The 23,669-nt window shown below is 52.0% G+C and overlaps 1 protein-coding gene and 1 long non-coding RNA gene across 30 annotated transcripts in view; both read right to left on the reverse strand.

The window, feature by feature from the left end:
* Positions 1 to 18,234: 18,234 nt before the first annotated feature.
* On the reverse strand, positions 18,235 to 18,721 carry LOC147350928 (uncharacterized). The gene is made up of 2 exons (XR_015146778.1): positions 18,547 to 18,721; positions 18,235 to 18,384 (listed from the first exon to the last, which is right to left on the reverse strand). It is a non-coding gene; the product is annotated as an uncharacterized LOC147350928 (long non-coding RNA).
* Positions 18,722 to 21,876: 3,155 nt separating this feature from the next.
* Positions 21,877 to 23,669, reverse strand: part of RGS9 (regulator of G protein signaling 9) — a 60,807-nt gene continuing 59,014 nt past the window's right edge. For 9 of the 29 annotated variants that reach the window (XR_015146992.1, XR_015146995.1, XR_015146990.1 and 6 more), the window contains 2 exons: positions 22,380 to 23,503; positions 21,877 to 22,287 (listed from right to left, as the gene is read on the reverse strand). Coding sequence is in view for 14 of the 29 variants with exons in the window: in XM_086355811.1 (XP_086211937.1) it covers positions 22,147 to 22,297 (151 nt within the window). In the remaining 15 variants the exon portion in view is untranslated. Of the gene's footprint in view, positions 22,298 to 22,379; positions 23,504 to 23,669 lie in introns of all 29 variants that reach the window. The other 20 variants (XM_086355811.1, XM_086355808.1, XM_086355816.1 and 17 more) reach the window with 4 other exon arrangements.

Below are 23,669 nucleotides of genomic sequence, written 5' to 3' on the forward strand. Positions count from 1 at the left end.
ACAATAACGCTTCCGTGGAGGTTTTTAAAATTAAATAAAGGGTGAGAGCAAAAGGTAAAACCAGGTAGGTGGCTCTGGGCCAAGTCTCAGCTGACTCTCGGACCAGGCGGCACATCCGCAAAAGGCCCGTCTCCCTCCCCCGCTTTCTGCATGCGGTGACATCGTCCAATGACACTTCGTTGAAAATATTAAAACCTAGAGGTCATGCCAAGCCCAGCTTGAAAGCAGGAAGACATTCTTTCGCCCAAGCGCAAGTGCATATTTGGAATTGTAAATGCAAATTCTTTGGAGACAGACGTGCCTTCCTGGCCGTGAGTACAGACAGAACATTTGAAAGCGGGTCTCACTTTAATTTTTGACAAGTGTTAGGAAGACATACCCCTCACAGCTTGAGAGAGACAGAGAATGAAAACCAGCCTGCGGGTCACGGGTGGGAGGGCGGGGGTGGGGAGAGGAGGAGTGGGCTTCCGGAAGGGACCGTGTGACTCAGTTTCCAAGTCCGCCAAGGGCTCTTTGGGGGTTAAGGGGGAGGTGGTGGGGACGTCTCGAGGGGAAGTCCAGGGACATCAAGGCAGCCAGTGCAGTGGGGCCGGCAGCCGGCCACCTGGCAAGTAATCTGGATGTTTCCAAGGGAGGCGAGGAGGCGGCAGAAGTGTGGGTCCCTCTCTGCTCAGCGCTCTTGACGTGTTCATGCTCAGTCCTGTCTGCCTCTCTGTGACCCCGGACTGCAGCCTGCCAGGTGCCTCTGTCCATGGGATTTCCCAGGCAAGAATACTGGATCAGGTTGCCATTTCCTTCTCCAGGGGATCTTCCCGACCCAGGGATCGAACCCTAGTCTCTTAGGTCTCCTGCACCGGCGGGCAGGTTCTTAACCGCTGAGTCACCTGGACCTGCAGTGTGCACATAAAGCGTGGCCTGTTGTGTCTGGCTTCTCTCCAGCAGCATAACGTTTTCAAAGTTCACGCATGTTCCCCCATGTATCAGTATTTCCTTCCTTTTCAAGGCTGAAAAATATTCCCTTGTAGGAACAATTTGTTGTCATCAGTCGATGGGCACGTGGGCTCTTTCTGCCTCTTTGACCACTGTGAGTAATCCTGTTCTGAGCAGTCATGTACAAGCTTTTGTGTAGACACTTGTTTTCAGTTCTCCTGGGATGGACCTCAAAGTGGAGCTGCTGAGTCATAGGCTAACTCTAAATTTAACTTTTTGAGGAATTGCTGTTTTCCGAAATGGCTACACAATTTCAGATTCCCCTCGGCGATGTAGGGGATTTCCAATCTGTCCACACCTTTGCCAGCGTCTGTTGCTGACGTTTTGATCACAGCCGCCCTAGTGGGTGTGAGGTGATGCCTTACTGTGGTTTTTGACTTGCATTTCTCTAAAGGTTAATGATGTCAAGCTTATTTTATGCCTATTGCTTATTTGCACATCTTCTCTGGAGAATGTCTATTCAAATCCTTTGTCCATTTTAAAATAATTATTTATTTTGGCTGAGCTAGGTCTTCGTTGCTTCATGCGGGCTACTCCCTCGTTGCAGCACACAAGCTTTGCATTGCGGTGGCTTCTTGTTTCAAAGCACCGGCTCTAGGGTGAACGGGCTTAGCTGCTCCGTGGTAAGTGGAGCCTTCCTGACCAGGGATCGAACCCATGTCCCCTGAATTGCCGGACAGATTCTTAACCACTGGATCACCAGAGAAGTCCCTGTGTCCACTTTTAAAATTAGGTTGCCTGCCTATGAGGCCTTTATGAGACACTAGATTTGCAAATATTTTCTCCCATTCTGTGAGTTGTCTTTTCACTTTCTTGATCATGTCCTTTGCAGCGCTTAATTTTGACGAAGTTCAATTTATCACTTTTCAGGAGGTTGCTTTCCCTTTGGCGTTATATCCAAAAAGCCATTGCCCAAGTCAAGGCCCTGAAGACTTACACCCAGGTTTTCTTCTAAAAGCTTTAGCCCTTACATTTAGGTCTTTGGCCGCGCTGAGGTAGTTTGCGTCTGTGGTATAAGGTAGGGATCCAACTTCATCATTTTTTGTGTGCATGTCCCATAGTTCCAGCACTGCTTGTTGAAAAGTATTCATTCTCCACTGAATTGTCTTGACGTATTTGTCTAAAATCAATCGATCGTAAGTATACGGATTTATTCCTAGGCTCCCGCTTCCTCTCAAAACCTTTTTATTGTACGTTGGAATATAGCCAATCAACAACGTTGTGACAGCTTCAGGTGGACAGCGAAGGACTCAGCCTTCGCTGAGTGGACACACATGTGTCCACTCTCCCCCAAACTCCCCTCCCGTCCAGGCGGCCGCACACTGAGCCGAGTTCCCTGTGCTGTACAGGAAGTCCTTGGTTTTCCACATTAAATATAGTGCTGTGGTCCTGTTCTGACTCTCAGTTCTATTCCGTGGACCCCTGGTCTGTCCTTTACTAGGACCACACAGTCCTGATGCCTGTAGCTCTCTGTATACATCTTCGATTTCCACAGCTGACTGTTCAGAAGTTGAAAAAGCACGAGTCTTCCAACTTGGGTCTTCCTTTTCTCTTGTTTTGGCTATTGAACCACTAACATCATGGCCACCTTCACCATGAAGGGTAAGGAAATCAAGACCCACCTCCTCAGCCCCAACCTCAAACCAAATCCTGTGCAGTTGCCTTGACAAAGCCCAGGCCAGCCAGACACACGTCCCCTTTCCAAACGGACAACACGGCGCATTCGTGTTAGAGCACCATGGATCTTGCAGTCTCTCTTTCACTCTTTCGATCATGAATCCTCCCAGGCTTTGCATTTATCTGCGTCTGAAAAAAAGAAAAAAAGGAAAATACGATGCCAAAATCCAGGCCTCCTTGTCTCGTTTACATCTCGCATCTGTAGTGTGAGAGCGGCCCAGAAAGTCCACCTCCGCCCTCTCCCCCTCCCTTTCCCACTACGCCCCCCCCGCCCCCCCCACCCCGAGCCGGGCTGAGTCAGTTTCTCCCCGGTCCGCCCCTGTGGTCTCCGGCCCAAGCTGCCCGCCACCCCCTGGGCAGCTCCTTGGCAGAGATTTGAAACGTTTCTATTGAAATGACATTTGAACAAACGCGGAGGGGTTCAGCTGTACTTCAATCAAATTCCGTCGGATCCAGTTGGGAGCCGGGTCCCTGTGGACACTACTCACGGAGTCCCCTCTGTTTTCTGATTTGAATTGCTTTGTTCTCCGTCCAGGAAGGGGGGAAGGGGGAGGATGCGTTTGGCCCAAAATGAAACATTTCCCTTTTAAGTCAAAAACTTGAACATGGCTTGAAGGAGAGAGTTTAAGCTCCATAATCCCCGGTCCTGAGCGAAGCTGTAACAAGCCTGCAATTTCCTTTTTGGAGGAGGGAGTCGGGGAAGCAGCTCTTGGGCAGAGCCGCCCGGCGCCCCCGTGAGCCTGCCCGGAGCTGGCGTTTCCCTGCTCCCGGGGCCAGCGCTCAGAACCCTTTCCTCTCCCTGTGTGTGCAGACACGCTCTGAATTTCAGTTGTTGGAGGAGAACCCCAAGGCAGCTTTTCTGGGGCCCCCAGCTCTTTTGTTCCACTTCTCGTTTCTGGGTGGGTGCCCCAGACACCACCATCACACGGCAGCTGCTCCGCGTCCTTTCCGGGCCCTGCTGCTCGACCCCACAGGCAAGTGATGACGTCATGGGGGGCGGAGCGGGTGTCGGGCTCTGGGTACCGAAAGTTTGAGTGTTCTCGCCCCAGACATGATAAAATTGGACCGTATAACCCTCTAAGTTATCATCCATTCTGAAAACCATCTGAATCATCACGGAACAGCCTCAAAGGGACGTGAGCAAGTATCTAACTAGATTTTCTCATTTTTTTTTAATGCAAAAGAGGACCCCAGCCTCCAGGCGCAGAAAAGTCTTGCTAATCTGATCATGACCTAGTGTTTCAAGTCATCTCCCTCCTTAGGCCTTGTGATAGTTGCTTTCTTATTTAATTTTCATTTTTTTATTGGTGTATGGTTGATTTGCAGTGTCGTGTTGGCTGCAGATATACAGCGAAGTGATTCAGTTATACATATACATGTATTTATTCCTTTTCAGACTCTTTCCCCACATTGACTATCACAGAACATTAAGTAGAGTCCCCTGCCCTATACAGTAGGTCCTTGTTGATCACCTGTTATAGTAGTGAGTTAAGTCGCTCAGTGGTGTCTGACTGTGACGTCATGCACTGTAGTCCATCAGGCTCCTCTGTCCATGGGATTTTCCAGGCAAGGATACTGGAGTGGGTTGCCATTTCCTTCTCCAACATATAGTAGTGTGTATCTGCTAACCCCAAACTCCTAATTTACCCCTTTCCCATCTGCCTTTCCCCTTTGGTAACTGTAAGTTTGTTTCCAAAGTCTGTGAGTCCGGGACTTCCTGGCGGTCCAGTGGTTACAACTTCACCATCTAATGCACAGGGTGCAGGTTTGATCCCTGCTCAGGGAGCTCCCATCCCACAAGTCTACAGCCAAAACACCAGGACATAAAGCAGAAGCAATATTGTAACAAATTCAATAAAGATTATTAAAAATGGTCCACACCAAATAAAAACACTTTTTAAGTCTGTGAATCTGTTTCATAAATAAGTCCATTTGTATCATTTTTTTAGATTCCACGTGTTATACGGTCTTTGTCCTTCTCTGACTCACTTCTTTGTGTCCCTTATTTAAACTCTGTTGATATTTGTTTAATTAGTGGGTAAATATAGAGATGGATGGATGAATAGAGGAGTGGATGGAAGGAGATGCTATCAAACTTAAAGAGTTATTAAGTTCTTACTTTTTGGCTGTGCCACGAGGCGTGTGGGATCTTAGTTCCCCAACCAGGGATTGAACCAGCACCCCCTGCGTCAGAAGTGCTGCATCTTAACCGCTGGGCCACTAGGGAAGTTTCAGGGCTGACAGGTGGTTTCTCTCTTTCCCAGGGCTCAGCAGCACAATAATAATGGTCAGAAGCGGATTCAGAAACGCAGCAGAGCCAGTCCGCCCGAGTTCCAGTTGCTGTAGGTTCGATTCTTTAAGGCTCAAACTTGCTTCTGTTTCATGTGTTCCGGAGGAGGATGACAAGACAGAGTTTTCTTCTATGATTTGATGTCCTTGGAACTGTGAGTCTTTTTTCTAAGAGCATCTTTCAAACTTCTGATCCAGTTTCTTCATGCTAGTATTTATGTAGGAAGCTCACTACATTCATTGAACACTTTGTGTTACAAGGGCCAGAAACTCAACTCAACCCAGCTTGAGGCCAGAAGGGAGTTTACTGGTGCATGTAAACAAAATTCCGAAGATGGATTTGCCTCTGCCTAGACCAGTGGGAAATCCTGAAAGAGATGGGAACACCAGACCACCTGACCTGCCTCTTGAGAAATCCGTATGCAGGTCAGGAAGCAACAGTTAGAACTGGACATGGAAGAACAGACTGGGTCCAAAAAAGAAAAGGAGTGTGTCAAGGCTGTATATTGTCACCCTGCTTATTTAACTTCTATGCAGAGTACATCATGAGAAACACTGGGCTGGAAGAAGCACAAGCTGGAATCAAGATTGCTGGGAGAAATATCAGTAACCTCAGATATGCAGATGACACCACTCTTATGGCAGAAAGTGAAGAGGAACTCAAGAACCTCTTGATGAAAGTGAAAGAGGAGAGTGAAAAAGTTGGCTTCAAGCTCAACATTCCGAAAACAAAGATCATGGCATCTGGTCCCATCACTTCATGGCAAATAGATGGGGAAACAGTGGAAACAGTGGCTGACTTTATTTTGGGGGGCTCCAAAATCACTGCACATGGTGATTGCAGCCATGAAATTAAAAGATGCTTACTCCTTGGAAGGAAAGTTATGACCAACCTAGATAGCATATTGAGAAGCAGAGACATTACTTTGCCAACAAAGTCCGTCTAGTCAAGGCATGGTTTTTCCAGTGGTCATGTATGGATGTGAGAGTTGGACTGTGAAGAAAGCTGAGCGCCGAAGAATTGATGCTTTTGAACTGTGGTGTTGGAGAAGAGTCTTGAGAGTCCCTTGGACTGCAAGGAGATCCAACCAGTCCATTCTGAAGGAGATCAGTCCCGGGTGTTCATTGGAAGGACTGATGCTAAAGCTGAAACTCCAGTACTTTGGCCACCTCATGCAAAGAGTTGACTCATTGGAAAAGACCCTGATGCTGGGAGGAATTGGGGGCAGGAGGAGAAGGGGACGACAGAGGATGAGATGGCTGGATGGCATCACCGACTCGATGCACATGAGTTTGAGTGAACTCCAGGAGTTGGTGATGGACAGGGAGGCCTGGCGTGCTGCGGTCCGTGGCATCGCAGAGAGTCAGACATGACTTAGCAACTAAATAACAACAACAGAGCTGAAACCAGGTCCATAACAACATGATCAGAAATCTTTCTCTCTCTTGATCTCTCAGGCTCCCACAGTGGAACCTCAGAAAGATGCTGTACACCAAGTAGGTGAAAGTTGGCTTGGTCTTTAGAGCCAAAGACCACAGTGAAGAGTAGGGCTCGCCCAGTGGTTCCCACTACGTTCTCAGTTTCTCTGGTTTAGTGGAAGAGCTCTGCTCATCAGGAGTGCCCCACAGTGGCCATCTGATCAGAGTCTCTCATTGGAAAATGAGGCTTGTAGAGAAAGAGAGAGAGAGAAGTATGATAAATAGGGGGCAACCATTGAAAGACAACAGAGAGAAGACTGGAGATGCAGTGGATGACTTGAGACTTAGAAGCCTTAACGGGGCGTCATCAGGGACGCAGGAAGAAGGAAATCTGACGCTGCTTTGTCAGCAGCAGCAGGGACAAACGGCCAGGCAGTAACAGACGCCTTCCGCTCCGAGGGCAGCTGCAGGACCAAGCTTCTCAGTGGGATGACCTGCGTTGCTATGGAGACCACCTAGCTCTTGACCCACCCTACTGAAAAAGCCTGGCTGTTGAAATACCATAACTTTCATTATGATGAGAGGTTCTTGTTCCTTGTGGGCCGTGGCCGTGTGGCTGCTAAGATGTCTGCCATCTCTCTAGCTTCCCTGGGTCCTTTATCATAGACCGAGCTAACCACGGCAATCTGGACATGCCCCCGTTCCCCACAACTTCAACGCACCTGTCAGACCCTCCTCTCCACCTACATGTTCAGGTCTTCCCTCAAAAGAAAGTGTGATGTAGACATCTCAGGCATCAGTGAAAAGACTAGTGGGAACATGTGTTTTCAGTAAGGAAACATAAAAAATCATACCATAGGGACTTTCCAGGGGCTAACACTCCACACTCCAATCCGGGGGCCTGGGTTCCATCCCTGGTCAGGGAACTAGATCCCACATGCCACAGCTAAGAGTCTGCACGCTGCAACTATAGCGCGCACGGGCTGCAACGAAGAATGGAGATCTTGTGTGTCAAAACTAAACCCAGGAGCAGTCAGATAAATAAATATTTTTTAAAGCGTGCAGTTAAAAAAAATCATACCACAGAGACCACGTGTACAATCACTCCAATAGAATCAGAATTATGCCACAAAGAATTATAGTAATTATTCTTTAAAATCTCTACAAAAGACTTGAACAGGACTTTACCACAAAAGGATATCCAAATGGCCAATAAACACACAAGGAGGCGTTCAGGTACTCAGCTTCAGTGAGGCAACAACACACCCCTGCACGCCCATCGAAGCAGAAAGCACCAGCTGCTGGCAAAGAGGCTGGGGACGGGAGTCTCTGAGACACTCGGAGCTCGGACGCAACCTGGTCCAGCCGCTTGGGAATGCTGTCTGGTGGAATCTACCAAAGCAGAGCACGCGTAGTCTCCGTGACCCAGCAATTCCACTCCTGGGGATCTGCCCCAGAGAAACACATTCACCAAACAACATGAAAAAAAAAGTAGAAACAATCAAACGCCCATCAGCAGGAGAATGGCTAAGACCTTCTGTGTAGACTCGCATTTGATAAATATAGTCATTCGGCGGATAAAGTAGCAGCCCACTCCAGTGTTCTTGCCTGGAGATTCCCGTGGGGAGAAGGGCCTGGCGGGCTACAGTCTCTGGGGTCGCCGAGTCGGACACGGCTGAGGTGACTGAGCACACACAGTGGGTGTTGTATGTCAGTGAGCTTGAAAAAAGATGAATCAACATCACAGGCAAATCTCATAAACATCCTTTATGATCCATTTATATAATGTTCAAAAGGTTCCATTCACAGAAAATTTAAATCAGGCAAAACTAAGCTCAGGTGTTAGAAGTCAGGGGCGTTATTATCTTTGTCGAGGAGAAGGAATCTGAAAGAGGGTACCCAGCGGGCTCCTGGGGGCCTTGAAACGCCTGTGAAAATCCATCAGGCTGCACCCTGGTTCGCTGTGTGAGCATCTCTATTTATGTCAGATTTCAGTGAGGACGTACCCTAGAAAAAGGTTCAAAAATTACACCAAGTGGATCAATGTTGGTGGGATTCATGTGCCTTTGTCTCTTAAAAACAGCTCAATTCTTTCAAAAACGGTTCTCCCATTGTTGCATCAGTATAATTCATCGTGGCAAGCCTTCCTTTCACACTGTACAGACAGCTGTGTCCCAGGCCCCACGCTGGCCCGCCCTTTGTACAGACTCGTCTGTTTACTGGCGAGGCCAGCGCGGCTCAGCACCTGTGTTCTCTTGGAATCTGTAGCCCCAACCCAGATGCTCTGGCTAACTTCGCATTTCACAAGGAAAAAAAACACTTTGTCTGGTAGACAATGGGGTGAGGCGGAAGGAGTCCAGGACTTGGAGTCACATCTGTGCGGCGAGTGCCCTTCTGCGGCTGTAGGCAAGCTGCACCACCTCCTGAGCCTCCGGGTTCTGCTCTGAGGCCGTGGCCATGGAGGGTGTGAGCAAGGAAGGGGATGGCACGTAGGCCGGTGCCCCGAGCCTCCTCGGCGAAGGTGAACTCTCGTTCTTGCTTTTGGAGGAGGACCTTAAGCACGTTTGTTTTTTTTTTCTAATTTCAATATTAATGAGTGTTCTATCGCCAAACACGTGAAAAACCAGGAAAGCATCCAGAAGAAAACAGAAATCGCTCAGCAATAACCACTGATCATACTGCTCTCCTGTCCATAAGCCCTGGGTCCACAGCTTCAGGTGGGCAAGAAAGAGATGTTGATTTCCTGTAGTTCAGCTCCTCGTGAACCCGACCCCCCGCAGGCAGGAATTCACTGCCATCCGTTCAGTCCCCTCCTTTCCCCTGGATTAGCAGCCAAATTCTCACCACGGGTGGAGAACAGAAGGGGAGGAACTGGGGGTCGGGCATCTGGTCTGTAGGTCTTGGCAGCCTTCGACACGTGCGCTGCCCCTCAGCAGGCCCTGCGAGGCCCCCAGTGCTGGGGAAAGGTCGGGTGGGCCACAGGGCGGGCTGGGGCCCGTCTCGGGTCCTCTCCACGTGGTACCCCGCTGGGGTCAGAGGGCTCTGAGCAATAGCCTCAGATGCTCGTGGTTCTCAGAACCTTTGAAGGAGCCTCCACACAGCTCCCAGCAGGTTCGGCCCAAGTGATGGGCCAAGCTCAGCATTTGATCTCGGGAACCCCCAGCCCCTCAGCCTCTCTCCCTTTCCCCTCCCCCTCCATCCCACCCCCTCCTTAACCACAGAGGACCTTTTTTTCCTGGGGTGGAGCAGGGAGAGGGGATGTGGAATTTATCCATCCTGCCTCCTTATTTCCACTCTGAAGACTTTGTTATTTTCAAGCCCAAACCCTGACATCGCTCCTTCTCTTCCAAATCCCCTCCCCGAGGCAACGAGCACCGAAGAGCCGAACTTTAATTCGGAGATAGTGGGCTCGGGGGAGGCTCAGCAAAGGAAATGCAGGTGCAGAACAGCCCTTGATGTTTAAGAGATACTGTCCACACACATGAGCTTGCACGCACGCACGCACGCACGCACGCCTGCGGGATGCAAATTCGTGACCTCATTTTTCCACTTAATGGCACATAGGGACCCATCCCTGCACCCTGATGGCATTTCTATGAGCTGTGCCGTTGTTTGGGGTGCAGTCACTTATCTGACAGCCCCCAGTGTTGAGAAACACACGGCATGTCTTCCTTGATTTATTGGTTTACAGACCAACAAAGTCTGAGTAAGCTGAAACCTCTTAAGTCAAAAACGCGTTTAACACACCTCTTCTACCAAACATCACGGCTTCTCGGGTGGCTCAGTGGCAAAGAATCCACCCGCCAATGCAGGAGACATGGGTTTGATACCTGGGTCGGGAAGAGCCCCAGGAAAAGGAAATGGGAGCCCACTCCGGTATGCTCGTCTGGGGAACCCTGTGGACAGAGAAGCCTAGCAGGCCACAGTCCAAGGGGCCACAAAGACTTGGACAGAGCTCAGCGACTAAACAACAGGAAGCATCACGGCTTAGCCCAGCCCACCTCAAACGTGCTCAGAACACCTCCGTTAGCCGGCAGTTGGGCACGATCACCTAACGACAAGCCTATGTTAGAGTGAAGCGTTGGATATCTCATGTGAGTTATTGAACTAACCCTGGACTGAAAGGAGAGGCCAGGGTGACTGTCTAGGTCCCGGGTCGCCGTTGGTGCGTCGGCTCTTTACCCTCGTGACCCTCTGGCTGCCCAGGCAACACAGGGGCTGCCAGTGCCCAGCAGAAGGGGAGACCGGACCATGCGTCATGGGCCAGGAAGAAATCCAAATTCCAGACTCGAAGCACAGTTTCTACTGAATGAGCGTCACTTCCGCACCAGCTTGCAGTGGAGGAATCTTAAGTTAAATCATTGTAAGTAGGCGACTGTTTGACCCTCCAAATGTTTATACCTGTATTTGACGTTGCCACACACTCCCCATGGGCATGCCACTCCCAGCTGTGGGTTCCAAGACAAGCGTCATCACTTCTCGAAGCCTCAGCATCTCGATTCATAAAACACTGGCACTACCTCACAGAATGGCCAGAAGAATCGAATGAGAGAGTAAATGAAAGATGTGATGTGTGTGTGTGTGTGTGTGTATGTGTGTAAGACTCTTTGCAACCCCATGGACCGCATCCCACCAGGCTCCTAGGTCCATGGGGTTCTCCAGGCAAGGTTACTGGCGTGAGTTGCCATTACCTCCTCCAGCAGATCTTTCCGACCCAGGGATCTAACCTGGGAGTCCAGGAGTGGCCAGAGGGGTGGGCAGGCTGAAGGTAACTGAGATGAAGTTCAGAACGAGGCCAAGGTGAAAAGCGGACGTTGTGATCTCGTTCAAGTACGTTGTGCAACAAGGATGCCCACCAGATGAGCAGACCACCTGACGCGTGCACAGTCGGAAAAAGAATAATAACGCACCCAGCACTGCCTTTGGGTGGACCAGCCAATGCCTCTCTCTCCCTCTCCCTCTCCCTCTCCCTGACGGCTGAAGCACCCACTCTGTGCGGCCTTCTCTCAATCCACACTGGTAATACTGACAAGACTTTGATGTGCTCCTCATTCAACAGAATGTTGTTTAGTTCAAAGTGAAGAACAGAGGCAATTCTTTGCTTTTAAATTATTAGCTCCCTAAGTCTTCTGTAATGATATAGTTTGACTGAAGTGTGCAGTTTATTAACTACATAAAGACGACATTATCAGAGCCGAGAAAGGCCACTGCGAGTTCTGCCTTTCAGCCCAGCAGCAGGGGTTCTGGAGGCTTTGATCTCAATCAATGCTAAATGTCTTTGTGAGATAGAGCACGAGCTGAAATTATCTTTGGCATGGAGGCAGCATCAATTATTCAAGTCCTTTTCCTTATGAATTAAAGTGTTCTTCGACTTCCTACCCCACTTGTGGGTTGGGGGCTTTTTTTTTCTTTTATTGTTGTTTTTCTAATCAGGAAAGGCCTTTGGAATAAACCTCCAAGCGTTGGCTGATCATACTGCAACTGACCTTTGAAAATTCACGTCTCTTCCTCCTCCTCCCTAATTGCTCTCCCCACCCTGACTCGGAGCCTTGGTCCTCTCGGAGCTGACCCGAGGGGCTGCAGAGAGAAGGGGGTGCATTGTTCCCATCTGGCGTCGTGCCAGAGTGGTCAGCAGAGGCCAGTGCAGTAGCCCCTTGACAAGAAGTGTTGGTTTGAAATTGGATGAAATGGAGGCGTCCCCGGGCTGTGAAAAGCCACCCGGGCTGACCTCAGCAGCTCACTGTGCCTCTCAAGGAAGAGGTCAGCTATCAAACTGCCTTTCTGATCAAGACCAGCTCTTCTGAGAATGCCCACCCTCTAGGACAGCGGTTTTTCCATCTGCAGGCTGAGACCCAGGAGTGGGTCATCAAGTCAATGTAGCGGATCAGGTCCGGCAGAATTACAGAGAAAAGAAAAAAGACCAGAATGCATTTGATGTATTAGGGTAAATACTGTTCTCTGAGACCCTGTTTCAGATCTGAGTGCCCTCGGTCACCATATATCATCAACACCGCCCCTCCTTCACCAGAGAAAGCCAGAGACATTGGAGGTCACTTATTTGGGGGTGATTCCAGAAAGTTCCGTGAGGCCGTGGGGTAAGTGAGATAAGAACCGAGAAAACCTATGAGCTGTGTGTTGCTGACGAAGCTGCTGGGCCCCTGGGGCTGATCCCCCTGGGGAAGTTCTGAGTTGTCCCACCCAAAATGAGGGAAGCTCTTCGCAATTTATTTATTTTTAATTGAAGGATAATTACTTTAAAATACTGTGTTGGTTTCTGCCACACATCCACACGAGTCAGCCATCGGTACACACGTCCCCTCCTGCTTAAACCCCCTCCCTCCCCATCCGCCCTCCAGGTTGTCCCAGAGCACCAGGCTGAGCTCCCTGCCCTATACAGACGCTTCCCCCAGATGAGGGAACTTTAAACCAGTCTGTGAACCACAGCGGGATCACTGAGCACCCATTGATTTCTCAGTGTGGCACTTGGTACTGTGGGCCGTCAGGACCTGGAGGTACTGATGACCCGAAGGGAAGACAAAGCCAAGCAAAACACACCAGGTTAAAAGCATCAGGCGTGCATGCTGAGTCGCTCAGTCGTGCCTGCTCTGCGCGACCCCATGGACCGTGGCCCGCCAGGCTCCTCAGTCCATGGGATTCTCCAGGCCGGAACACTGGAGCGGGTTGCCAGGCCCTCTCCAGGGGGTCTTCCCGGTCGAACCTGTGTCTCCACGTCTCTTGCACTGCAGCTGGGCTCTTTACCAGTTGTGCCACCTGGAAGCCCCGGAAAGCGTCAGGCAGCCAGGGAAAGACCGAGTCAGGACGTGGGACCTGCCCCGCATGGTGGGTAGGGCCGCAGGGCTCAGGTGCTCGGTCATTGTTCTAAATCCTTTCTAAATTCTAAACTTCATCCTAAATGTTTCTGTGAAGATGGCTGAGGAGTAGATGAACATGTAAGTGAGTGGTGTTTTTTAAAAATATACTTTTAAATTGTACCACAGTAGGTGAAATGGGGGCTCAGATATTCTGCTGAAGGCATATTCCTGGAAGTCAAGTGACCAACAGGTATCAAAAGCATTCAGATTTTTCCTCTCATTTTCAAGCAATACTTCTAGGAATTTTTTTTTTTTTTTTGTGGTAAGAAACACCTGTAAAAGTGAAAAATTAGAAATATCCCAAATATCCAACTAAGTGGGATTAGTTCAGTAAATATGCTATGTCCTTACAATTGAACATGATCTGATTATTTTAAATGATGTTGAGATGAAGATTGTTGAGAACAATATTTATTGTTCGTGACAAATTAAGTGAAAAAAGCCAGTATTAAACTGGGTGAAAGGTATACGGGAATTCCCTGCACTACTTTCCAACGTTTCTGTAAATCTAAAACTATTTTCAGATGTAACAGTTTGTCTAAACATCTTAAAAACCAGATATTTACAGCACTGTCTTATTTGAATTTGACATACACTCATGAAAGAATATATTTGAAGGTGATCACAGTGGGTATTCTTTATGGTAAGACTGGGGGCTTTTATTGCCTTCTTTTTACTCACCTGTATTTTCTGCATTTTCTACAATGAACAGGTAGTGCTTTTGTAGTGCTTTTATTTTGTAAAACATTTTTTTGAAAACATTTTTAGAGACTTTTTAAAATGTGGACCATTTAAAAATCTTTTTATTGAATTTGTTACATTTTTGCTTCAGTTTCATGTTTTGGTTTTTTGGCTTCGAGGCATGTGGGATGTTAACACCCTGACCAGGAGTCAAAGCTGCAACTCCTGCTTTGGAAGACAAAGCCATGACCACTGGGCCACCAGGGAAGTCCCTGTACCACTTTTAATAAGAAAGATAAATAAAACTTATCTTAAATTTATCTTAAATGTTCTTTAAAGGGAGTTTATCAAAGAGGGAAAGAAAACAGGCTAATGGATACAGGAGAATAGTGACGAGATGGTTTAACATTTTACTTTAGTTTTTATTCCAGTTCTAAAATAATGTATCCTTAACACGCAGAAATGAACATTGCCGAAGTGTACAAAAGGCGTCATCATCACACGTCAGCTTGCTTCTCAGAAACGACCGCTGGGCAGTGGGCCCTGGAGCAGCAGCGAGGCCCCACGGACCCTGCGGCTGTTTCTGCAGCTCCTCTTCCGGGCTCAGCGTGGTTGTGCTCCTAACCACCAGCACCTGTGACGTCCCTGAAGGGCTCCTCTCAGGTCCTGGAGCTGCTTCGCCCAAATGTGCAGAAAGGGAGAGGCAGGTGGGCAGACTGTACATGAAGTCATAGAAAACGTGCCGAGGTGCAACATACACGCCAGATTCACGCCAGAGTCCCCTGCGGGCAGAGGCTGTGTCCCGAGAGCACATTCTGGCGTGGCTTCTTCCGCCTCCCCGCCCGGCCTCCCCATCCCTGACCAGGCCCTCCCGGAAGCGCTCATCAGGTATGACCGGCACGCGCGTCTTCATCTCAGGGTCTGCTTTTAGGAAACACAGCAGTGTTGTTGCTGTTGACGCGCCAGCTCGTCTCCTTCCCTTTTTTCTCTGTTCACACAGCACACGCTGTACGGCTCAGACACACTGCATTTTTACAGAAGACGTGGCTCTGATTTCCCCAGAAGCCAGGGCTGAGACAGCCTGGATTGGTCACATGATTCACAGCATCTATGGGATTAAAAAAAATGAATTTGAGCAAACTCTGTGAGATAGTGAAGGACAGGGAAGCCCGGCGTGCTGCCATCCATGGGGCCACAGAGTCAGGCAGGGCTGAGCGACAGCAGTAACCGGTCCCACAGTGTGAGTCAGGTGGGTGAGGAGACAGGGGAAAGAAGATGCTGTCTGAGGACTGAGCCTTTTTTCTATGACTGTACAGAGTAATAATACCAGGGAATTTCAACTGTGTCTTAGGGAAAAGAAGAAAGGGTTGAAAGTCACCAGAAATGTGACTTAGGAGGCCAGATATGTAGAGTCAGCCTCCAGGACCAAAGGACACATTTTTGTTTTGTTTAATTTTATTCTTAGCTGGAGAATAATCACTTTCCAATACTGTGATGGTTTCTGCACACATCACCATGAATCAGCCTAGGCACACACGTGTTCCCCCTCCAAGCCTCCCCCACCTCCCTCCCCTCCCCACTCTCGAGGCCGTCACAGAGCCCCGGCTGCGGGCTCCTGTGTCAGACAGCAGATTTCCCCAGCTTTCTACTTTACACGTGCTATATGTGTGTTTCAAGCTACTCTCTCAGATCACCCCACCGTCTTTCTCCCCCACGGTCAGACACACAGACACAGAAGTAAGTGGGGGGGCTGAGGCATTTGCCTGAGAAGACATCAGCTCACAGCCGCCCCGGCACCGCCAGCCTGCACCCTCTCCCCCACGGTCAGACACACAGACACAGAAGTAAGTGGGGGGGCTGAGGCATTTGCCTGAGAAGACAGCAGCTCACAGCCGCCCCGGCACCGCCAGCCTGCACCCGTGGTCTCCAGCTGGCCCCCCACGCTCCTCCAGCTCCTCCTCACTCACTCCCCCAACCCCGGGCTCTGCTCCTGAACCTCCCTCCCATCTCCCCCTGCCCTGCCTGCCAATCTGCTCTCAAACACCAGGTCTTCAGCACCCCTGTTGTGTCTAAGGATGCCCACGAGGGCTACCTGGCCCTTCCAGCTCTTCTGCTAGTGCCCCTCGGGAATCTTCAGACTCAGCGTCATGCATTATCTCCCCCACCCGCCTCCTCCTCTTGGTCTCCTGGCCCATTGGAGAGCAGCTGCGCTCTCTGATGCACCAGGCTCCCCGTCTCAGCCGCCTTCGCCCCCAACGTCTTCTGGCCCCTTTCGACGTGCCCAGGCCTGTTTGACCTCTGGCTGTTCTGTCCCTTCAAACCCCCTTGCTGTCAGCCTCATGAGGTCCCCTTACCCCTCGAGCCCTATGGAGGTCTCACAAGCTCCCTGTGGCTCCATCATCCCAAACTCTGTCCCCAGACATATTCTTCCAAAGTGTGACTCTGATCAGACGTGCTCAGGCTCTATGACCCCCTGTTGCCCATTGAGTTAAGCCCATCCTCCTGAGCACAGCTCTGGGGTCAGCCTATGTCGCAGCACCACCTCCTCCTGGCCCTTTAGTGAACCGGCCCCTTGGTCGCTCCCAGATGCTGCCCCCTCTATCCCGCGGCCGCCCGGTTGTCCTTGTGGCCCTTCCAGCTGGAATGCTCTCCTCCTCTTCCTCCCATCAACTGAGGCTCAACCTAGACTCACCTGTGAAAACCCCGAGGGCACCGATGGGGTGATTCTCCCTTCTCTGAAGTCTCACATGCTGCTTTGCCTCATTTAAAAAAATCTTTATTGGAGTAGAGTTGCTTTACAATGTCATGTTTGTTTCCGCCGTACAGCAAAGTGCATTGGCTGTACACGTATCCTCTCTTTTCTTGGATTTCCTTCCCACTGAGGTCACCACAGTGTTGAGGAGAGTCCCCTGTGCCATACAGCAGGCTCTCACTAGCTATCTGGTCTGTAGACAGCAGCGTACACCATTTTAACGCAGATTTCAGTGCCCTGGGCCTTCCCCGGGGGGTTAGACCGTAAAGAATCTGCCAGCAATGCAGGAGACCCAGGTTCAACCCCTGGGTCAGGAAGATCCCTGGAGAAGAGAATGGCAATCCACTCCAGTATCCTGCCTGGGAAATCCCACGGACAGAGGAGTCTGGTGGGCTACGGTCCGCGGGGTCGCAGAGTCGGACACGACTGAGCAGCTAATGCTTTCACTGTCTTTAGTGACCTGACTACCCAGCGAGTCCTTAAGGGTTTAAGCCATGTGACTCATTCTTGCATCTTCCCGCGCCAACCACACAGTAAGTCCTCATGACGGCTGTTCAACGAACCCTTAAATTACTCAGGTTGTTAGGACTAGCTGAGCCAGGCCACATCTGGAGATAAACCACGCTCTTCCTTGGCTCTGCTGCTAAATACACACAAACCTCCTCATTGGTGCTTCCCTCTCAAGCAGAGCAGTGCAGACGCGTCCCTCGTTACAGACCGTTCAACTGCTCTCTCTTCAGACTCAAATCTCTTGCCCGGAGGGTTTCAAGCCAACTCCCCCCGACCAGAATCACAGTGTCTGGGCTTAGCCGACTTCTGAGAGCCTCCTTCTTTGTCTCCCCGTTCCCAGCTATCCACTGCTGGGACAATCCCCAGGCGCAGGAGCAAAGCAAAGCTTGACCCCAAGGCAGTGTCCCCTTGGAGCCAGCTCAAGAGCAAAAGAAACCCTGCCTTCCCCGAGATGAAAGCTCCCTGCAGCCGGATCACCCGTGGCCTAATGCCACGCTGCCATGGCAACATGAATTTTAAGCAGTCATCGGCAGAACCCGCTTCTTCGATTTCGGCAACCCTGGAGCCAGCCTCTCCTGGGTGGGTCTTCCCACCACAAGGGTCCAGTGGACCTGAGGGGCCTGAATCATTCTCTGCAGTCAGGATGACCCGACCTGGCAGCTGACACGCTGAGACCTGATGGGTGTGATACTTGGACCACATGCACGTCTCCAGTCAGACTTCACTCTCAGGGAGGGCGTGGGGGCGTCAGCAGCCTCAGGGCCGAACCCCCAGAGAAGGAGGGAAGCAGCTCCTCACTTCTCTGTTCTCCAGGAACCTGGACCTTTCTGTCTTCTGCGTCCACGCAAAGATGCCAAGAGCCCCGACTCTGCTAACTTCCCGGTGCATCAGCCCCCGTCCAGGTGCCTCTGCCTGGCCTAGCTTCCAGCCTCACCTGCCCAACGAGGGAGCTGATGAGCCGCTCAGGCTGAGCAGGGAAAGATGCGTGTGGGTGCACTCAGTCGTGTCCGACTCTTGTGACCCCATGGGCTGTAGCCCACCAGGCTCCTCTGTCCACGGGATTCTCCAGGCAAGAATCCTGGAGTGGGCTGCCACTTCCTTCTCCAGGGGATCTTCCCGACCCAGGATCGGACCTGTCTCTCACCTCTCCTGCTTGGCAGGTGGGTTCTTGATCACCAGCGCCATCTGGGCAACCTGCAGGGACAGAGGAAGCGAGTTAATCAGTTTGCGTCCGGAAGTCGGGGGTGGACACGCAGAGATGACCTTCCACGCGAGGGATTCTCTTGGCCATGGTCCACAGGCTGAGGAGGGAGTTTTCTTCCTGCGGGAGTTTTTCTGCAGAGTCTCAACACTCACCAAAGCCACTAGAAATGGCCCAGCCCCCCGGTAGCCCCCAGGACGCAGCAGCCAGGAGACCCCCACAGGCCACCATCAGCCTGCAGCTCAGCGGCTCCGGAGGCTCCGAGCACAGGGGGAGGCCCGGTCCCTTCCGCTCCCCGCATCCGTCTCTCTGGCTTTCCAACCAGGAGAGGACCTTCCTCCTGGCCCGCTTCCTTCTCACTCCAGTCTCAAGTCCCCAGGAGGAAAAGCTGCCTCTCTGGGGATCCGTGAGCCTGGGACTCCCCCTTCTGGTGAAGCCTTGGGAGGGGACCGTCCCCAGAGTGCAGGGCAGGGCCTCTGAGGCCGAGGAGCCCGAGACCTGTGTCCCCTCGCCCCTACCCAGCTCGGCCTGTAGGCTCCTGAGGGCCCCGGCGCCCTGGGCTGGCACAAAGCATACCAGTCCCTTGACTGTCTCTCTTCCCTGGAGGCCACTCACCCTGGGCCTTCCCTGCCTTTGAACAGCATGTGGTGGAGACAGAAATTCCTTCCCGTGTGGACCACTGCCTTCCTTCCTCCTGGGGTTCTCTGTGACTGCACTTCCCCCTAGCGCGGGGCTTGCCCAGGCAGCACTAGTGGTAAAAAGCCCACCTGCCAACTCAGGAGACAGAAGAGGGCCCTGGAGGTGACCGTCCCTAGGGTCGCAAAGAGTCGGACGCAGCTGAAGCCACTTGGCACGCACACATGCTCAGCTCAGGCAACCAGAGTCCATCATCCATCACCAGATGCCGGGCGGGGTTCCCTGCAGGACCCCGGGTGCCTGGGGGCACGAGTGTGCGAGCCCGGTGCTGAGATTCTCCTCGTCTCCAGACACACTGGCTGCCGGGAGGACGTGGATTTGCCCCTCATCTCCTTTCAGACCAGCTTTGCAATGAAACACATCCAGCCGTGACCCTGTGGACTGCAGCCCACCAGGCTCCTCTGTCCATGGGACTCTCCAGGCAGGAACACAGGACTGGGGTACTGCGCCCTCCTCCAGGGGATCTTTCCGACCCAGGGACCAAATACAGGTCTCTTGCATGGCAGGCAGATTCTTTACCGTCTGAGCCACCGGGGAAGGCCATTTCAATGGATTGGCCTGCTCACCTTCCAAGAAACGTGGCTGACTGCTCACTCTCTCGGAGAAAGTTTCCCTTCCCCTTCCTGAGGGACTCCTGTGAGCCCAAGAGAGGGGACTCTGTAGAATCTGAAATGAGATGCTATTTCAGAGCTGAAGCCTCTGAGTTTCCCTCAGGGCAGTAGATCCAGGTTTGGGGGACACAGCTACCCGCCCCCACTCGTCTCCTGATGTGTGCAGAGCGATGGCTCAGCCCCAGTGTTTGTGGGCTAAATAAAGTAAGTGTCTGAGGTTAAAAGTGAGAGGCTCTTGAATTCTGAGGATTAAAGGTGAAGAACATAATAAGTGGTTTGGCAAACCACTTACCTTTTTTTCTACGAGGACCTTCCAGGCATCTTTTTTTTAAGCTTTTTTTTTTTTTTTAATGTGACCATTCTTATAGTCTTTATTGAATTTGTTACAGTATTGCTTCTGTTTTATGTTTTGGTTTTTGAGCTGCAAGGCCTGTGGGATCCTCGCTCCCTGACCAGGGATCGAACCTGAAGCCCCTGCGTTGGGAGGGGAAGCCTTAAGCTCTGGTCCACCAGGGAAGGCTCCAGGCAACTTTTAAGAAATGTTTTATTCACCACATAACCCTTAATTTCAACCCACTGCCCAGTTCAAGCATGATCGCAGTGGACCCTTCAGGGCAACACTTCAGGGCTTTGGGCAGAAACCAGCAGCGTCCAGCACACAAGCAGTGACCTGTGACCTCTGTTCCGGCTTCCTCCACTGCGGCTGAGACTTCAGAGCCCGTCGTCCTCTGTCGAGGAGCGGGTGGGGGCAGTCCCACATTGTAGTTCACTTAGCACCTTCCCTGGTGGCTCAGTTGGTAAAGAATCCGCCTGCAATGCAGGAGACCCCGGTTCGATCCCTGGGTCTGGAAGATCCGCTGGAGAAGGGAACAGCTACCCACTCCAGTATTCTGGCCTAGAGAATTCCACGGACTGTATAGTCAGTCCATGGGGTCGCAAAGAGTCGGACACGACTGAGTGACTTTCACTTTCACTTTGGTCTCTACCTACTGGACTTCAGGAAACCCCCACCCCAACCCAGCAGAGGCCCACCCCAGCCATGGCAACTGAAGATGTCTCCGGACACTGCTCAACGTCCCCTGTGACAAGTTGGGCCCTGGTTGAGAACCAGGGCTCTAGAGGAATTCCACGAAGTGAGATGTCCGGCTGGCTGCCCAGGGCCCTGCAGAGACTCACCGTGGGGGCGCTCTGTCCAGCATGCTGAGTTCACAACTGGAGAAGAGCTGGGAGCGAAGGGCGACCGGGGCGCAAACCTCTGGGAGCGGCCCCAGCGTGTCCACGCCACGGTCAGGCCGCCCGTGGAGGCTCCCAGCCAACGCCCTTACAGCAGGGTCCAAATGCGCAGCCACCCTCGAAAGACACAGGCTCAAGGACACCCCGGCAAACTCGCCAAGACGGTCCTGGAACTGCTCCACCATCCAGGGCCCCCGCCCCCCGCCTCCCCAAAGGTCGGCCCTGCGCTGCGGTCCGAGAGCCCCACCCCTTTCTCCAGCTATTCCCCTAGCAGTTCCCTGGTCCACCTCATCCCACCTTGCCCTCTGCTTCTGGGTGGATCTGAGCAAGCCTGGCACTCCAGGAGGATGTCTTTCCCAGCCCCCTCTTCCTGTGTGGTGGCCCAGCCCCAAGCTCCCCCTGAGGAGCTCAGTTGATGAGGGCATCAAGCACAAACCAATTATACAAGCAGGGAGCTCTTGGAGGCGATTCAGTTCCCTTGGTGCGGAAAACCAAGACCTGAGTTTATCGCATAAATAAGATCTCATAAAGGGCTTCCCAGGTGGCTGCTGCTGCTAAGTCTCTTCAGTCGTGTCCGACTCTGTGCAACCCCAGAGACGGCAGCCCACCAGGCTCCCCTGTTCCTGGAATTCTCCAGGCAAGAACCCTGGAGTGGGTTGCCATTTCCTTCTCCCAGGTGGCACCAGTGGTAAAGAACCCACCTGCCAATGCAGAAGATGCAGGAGATCCAGGGTTTGATCCCTGGATCAGGAAGATCCCCTGGAGGAGAGCATGGCAACCCACTCCAGAAGTCTTGCCTGGAGAATCCCCTGGAGAGAGGAGCCTAGGGGGCTACAGTCCATGGGGTTGCAAAAGAGTTGGACACGACTGGAGGGACTTAGCAGGCGAGAACTCACAGATAGCTTATAAAACTAGATGTACGCTAGCATTCCGATCCAAAAACACTTAGACAAGGTAACCTTTTATTGGTTTTAAGGCAGCAAGTCAAGTCCTCTGGTCCACATGCCTTTCTTCTGATGACAAGAGGAAAGATGGGGGCAAGGGAAAGGCTGGCCACGGGGCACCCACCCAGAGCGCTCTTCTGCAGAGTCCACCCATCTTGTCCCTCCGGCCCCCACGTGTGATCTTCGTGCACTCTGGTCCCAGAGACAGCGGGTCCCGTGGCCCCATCCTGCAGAGTCTGTGGGAGCAACTTCCTGGCCCAAGGCCCCAGGCTCAGCCAGCGTGGCCCTCTGCGGGGCTCTCCCAGGGGCAGATGACCTCCTTTTCTGTGGCCTGGTCACCTCGTGCTCCGGGGCCCGGGTCCTCCGAGTCCATCAGACAGGCCCCGCTTCCCATGGGCACGTCCATCTTGATCTGGAAAAAGCTTCAGACACATGAGCAGAGCAGTGTGTGGAGACAGAAGGTCACCACACCCAGCTCACCCAACCCCCCGAGGAGGCACAGACCCAGGCGCCTTTCTGGAAGCTGTGTGTGCGGTGACCCACTCGGGGCTGGGGGGGGTACCCCGTTCACTGGGTGTCGAGGGAGGCTCTGTTTTCCTGCTGAACGAAGGATAATTCAGGGAACGCTTTATTTCCCTTTTCAAGGGGCTTCAGTTTTTTCGGTTTTGATGAATTCCAGATATTCCTGTAGAACATACCGGGACCCAGGCCTCAGCCCCTTTAAACTGCCTTCTAATGAAGTGGTGGCCACGGAGCACAGAGGTTTTCAAAAGCCCCAAGACCACTGTGGCCACAAACTAGAGCGTTCCCTCAGCAGAGCCCATCAGGAGGAATCAACGGACAAGTTCTTTCCCCCTGAATCCCCCCACCCCAGATGCACAGAGCACAGCCAAGGCTGGAGACTTGGGTATCCATGGCAACCTACGGCCTCAGCACGGAGCCGCCGTCTCCAAGACCACGCATGGCCAAAATGCAGGAGCATAGCAGAGGGTGGAGGGGTGCTCCGCGCTGTCTCCCCCAAGACCAAACAAAGGCGGGGCTGCCTTTGTGTTGCACTGTCCATAACTCTTCTTTCTGCCCAGGAGCCCGGAGCCCTCAAGTGCACCCCGGAGCCCCTGTTCTTCACCAGAGAGCTGCCTCGGGCAGGGGGCTCTCAGAGGTCCTTCTTGCTTTGCCGCCCATAGCGGGGATAACAGGGGCCAGCCCTGAATGGAGGCTGCACACTGTCAGCACCCTGTAGCCCCACTGAGTGCTCCCCAGGGCAGATGTGTGCAAGAGCGGGTGGGGGAGGAGAGGGCCCCCAAGGCAGGGGAGGGGACCGGGGCCCAGCACCACCTGTGGGTCCCAGCACTGCCACTGAAATTTCCGGACCTTTTAAAAATGCAACAAACTCATTAGGCCAAGGTTTTAGTTGGGCAGGGTGAGTGGAAGAGGATTGTGTTGTTGTTTAGTTACTAAGTCATTTCTGACTCTTTGCGACCCCATGGACTGTAGCCCACCAGGCCCCTCGGTCCATGGAATTCTCCAGGCTGGAATACTGGAGCAGGTAGCCATTCCCTCCTCCAGGGATCGAACCTGGGTCTCCTGCATTGCGGGTGGATTCTTTACCACTGAGCCACCAGAGAAGCCTGGAAGAGCATGTTAATAGAAAGGGGGGAAGATGGAAAAGAAAAACAATCCATGGGCTGTATAGTCCAAGGGGATGAAGAGCCGGACTCGGCTGGATCACTTCCACGCCACGTCACTTTCCCCTAGAAAGACCGCACAGGGCGGCGCTGAGTCTGGAAAGGGTCT

This window comes from Bos grunniens, chromosome 19 (genome assembly GCF_055505025.1).
Source record: "Bos grunniens cultivar Pamir isolate PY7600 chromosome 19, Bosgru_T2T1.0, whole genome shotgun sequence".
NCBI lineage: Eukaryota > Metazoa > Chordata > Mammalia > Artiodactyla > Bovidae > Bos > Bos grunniens.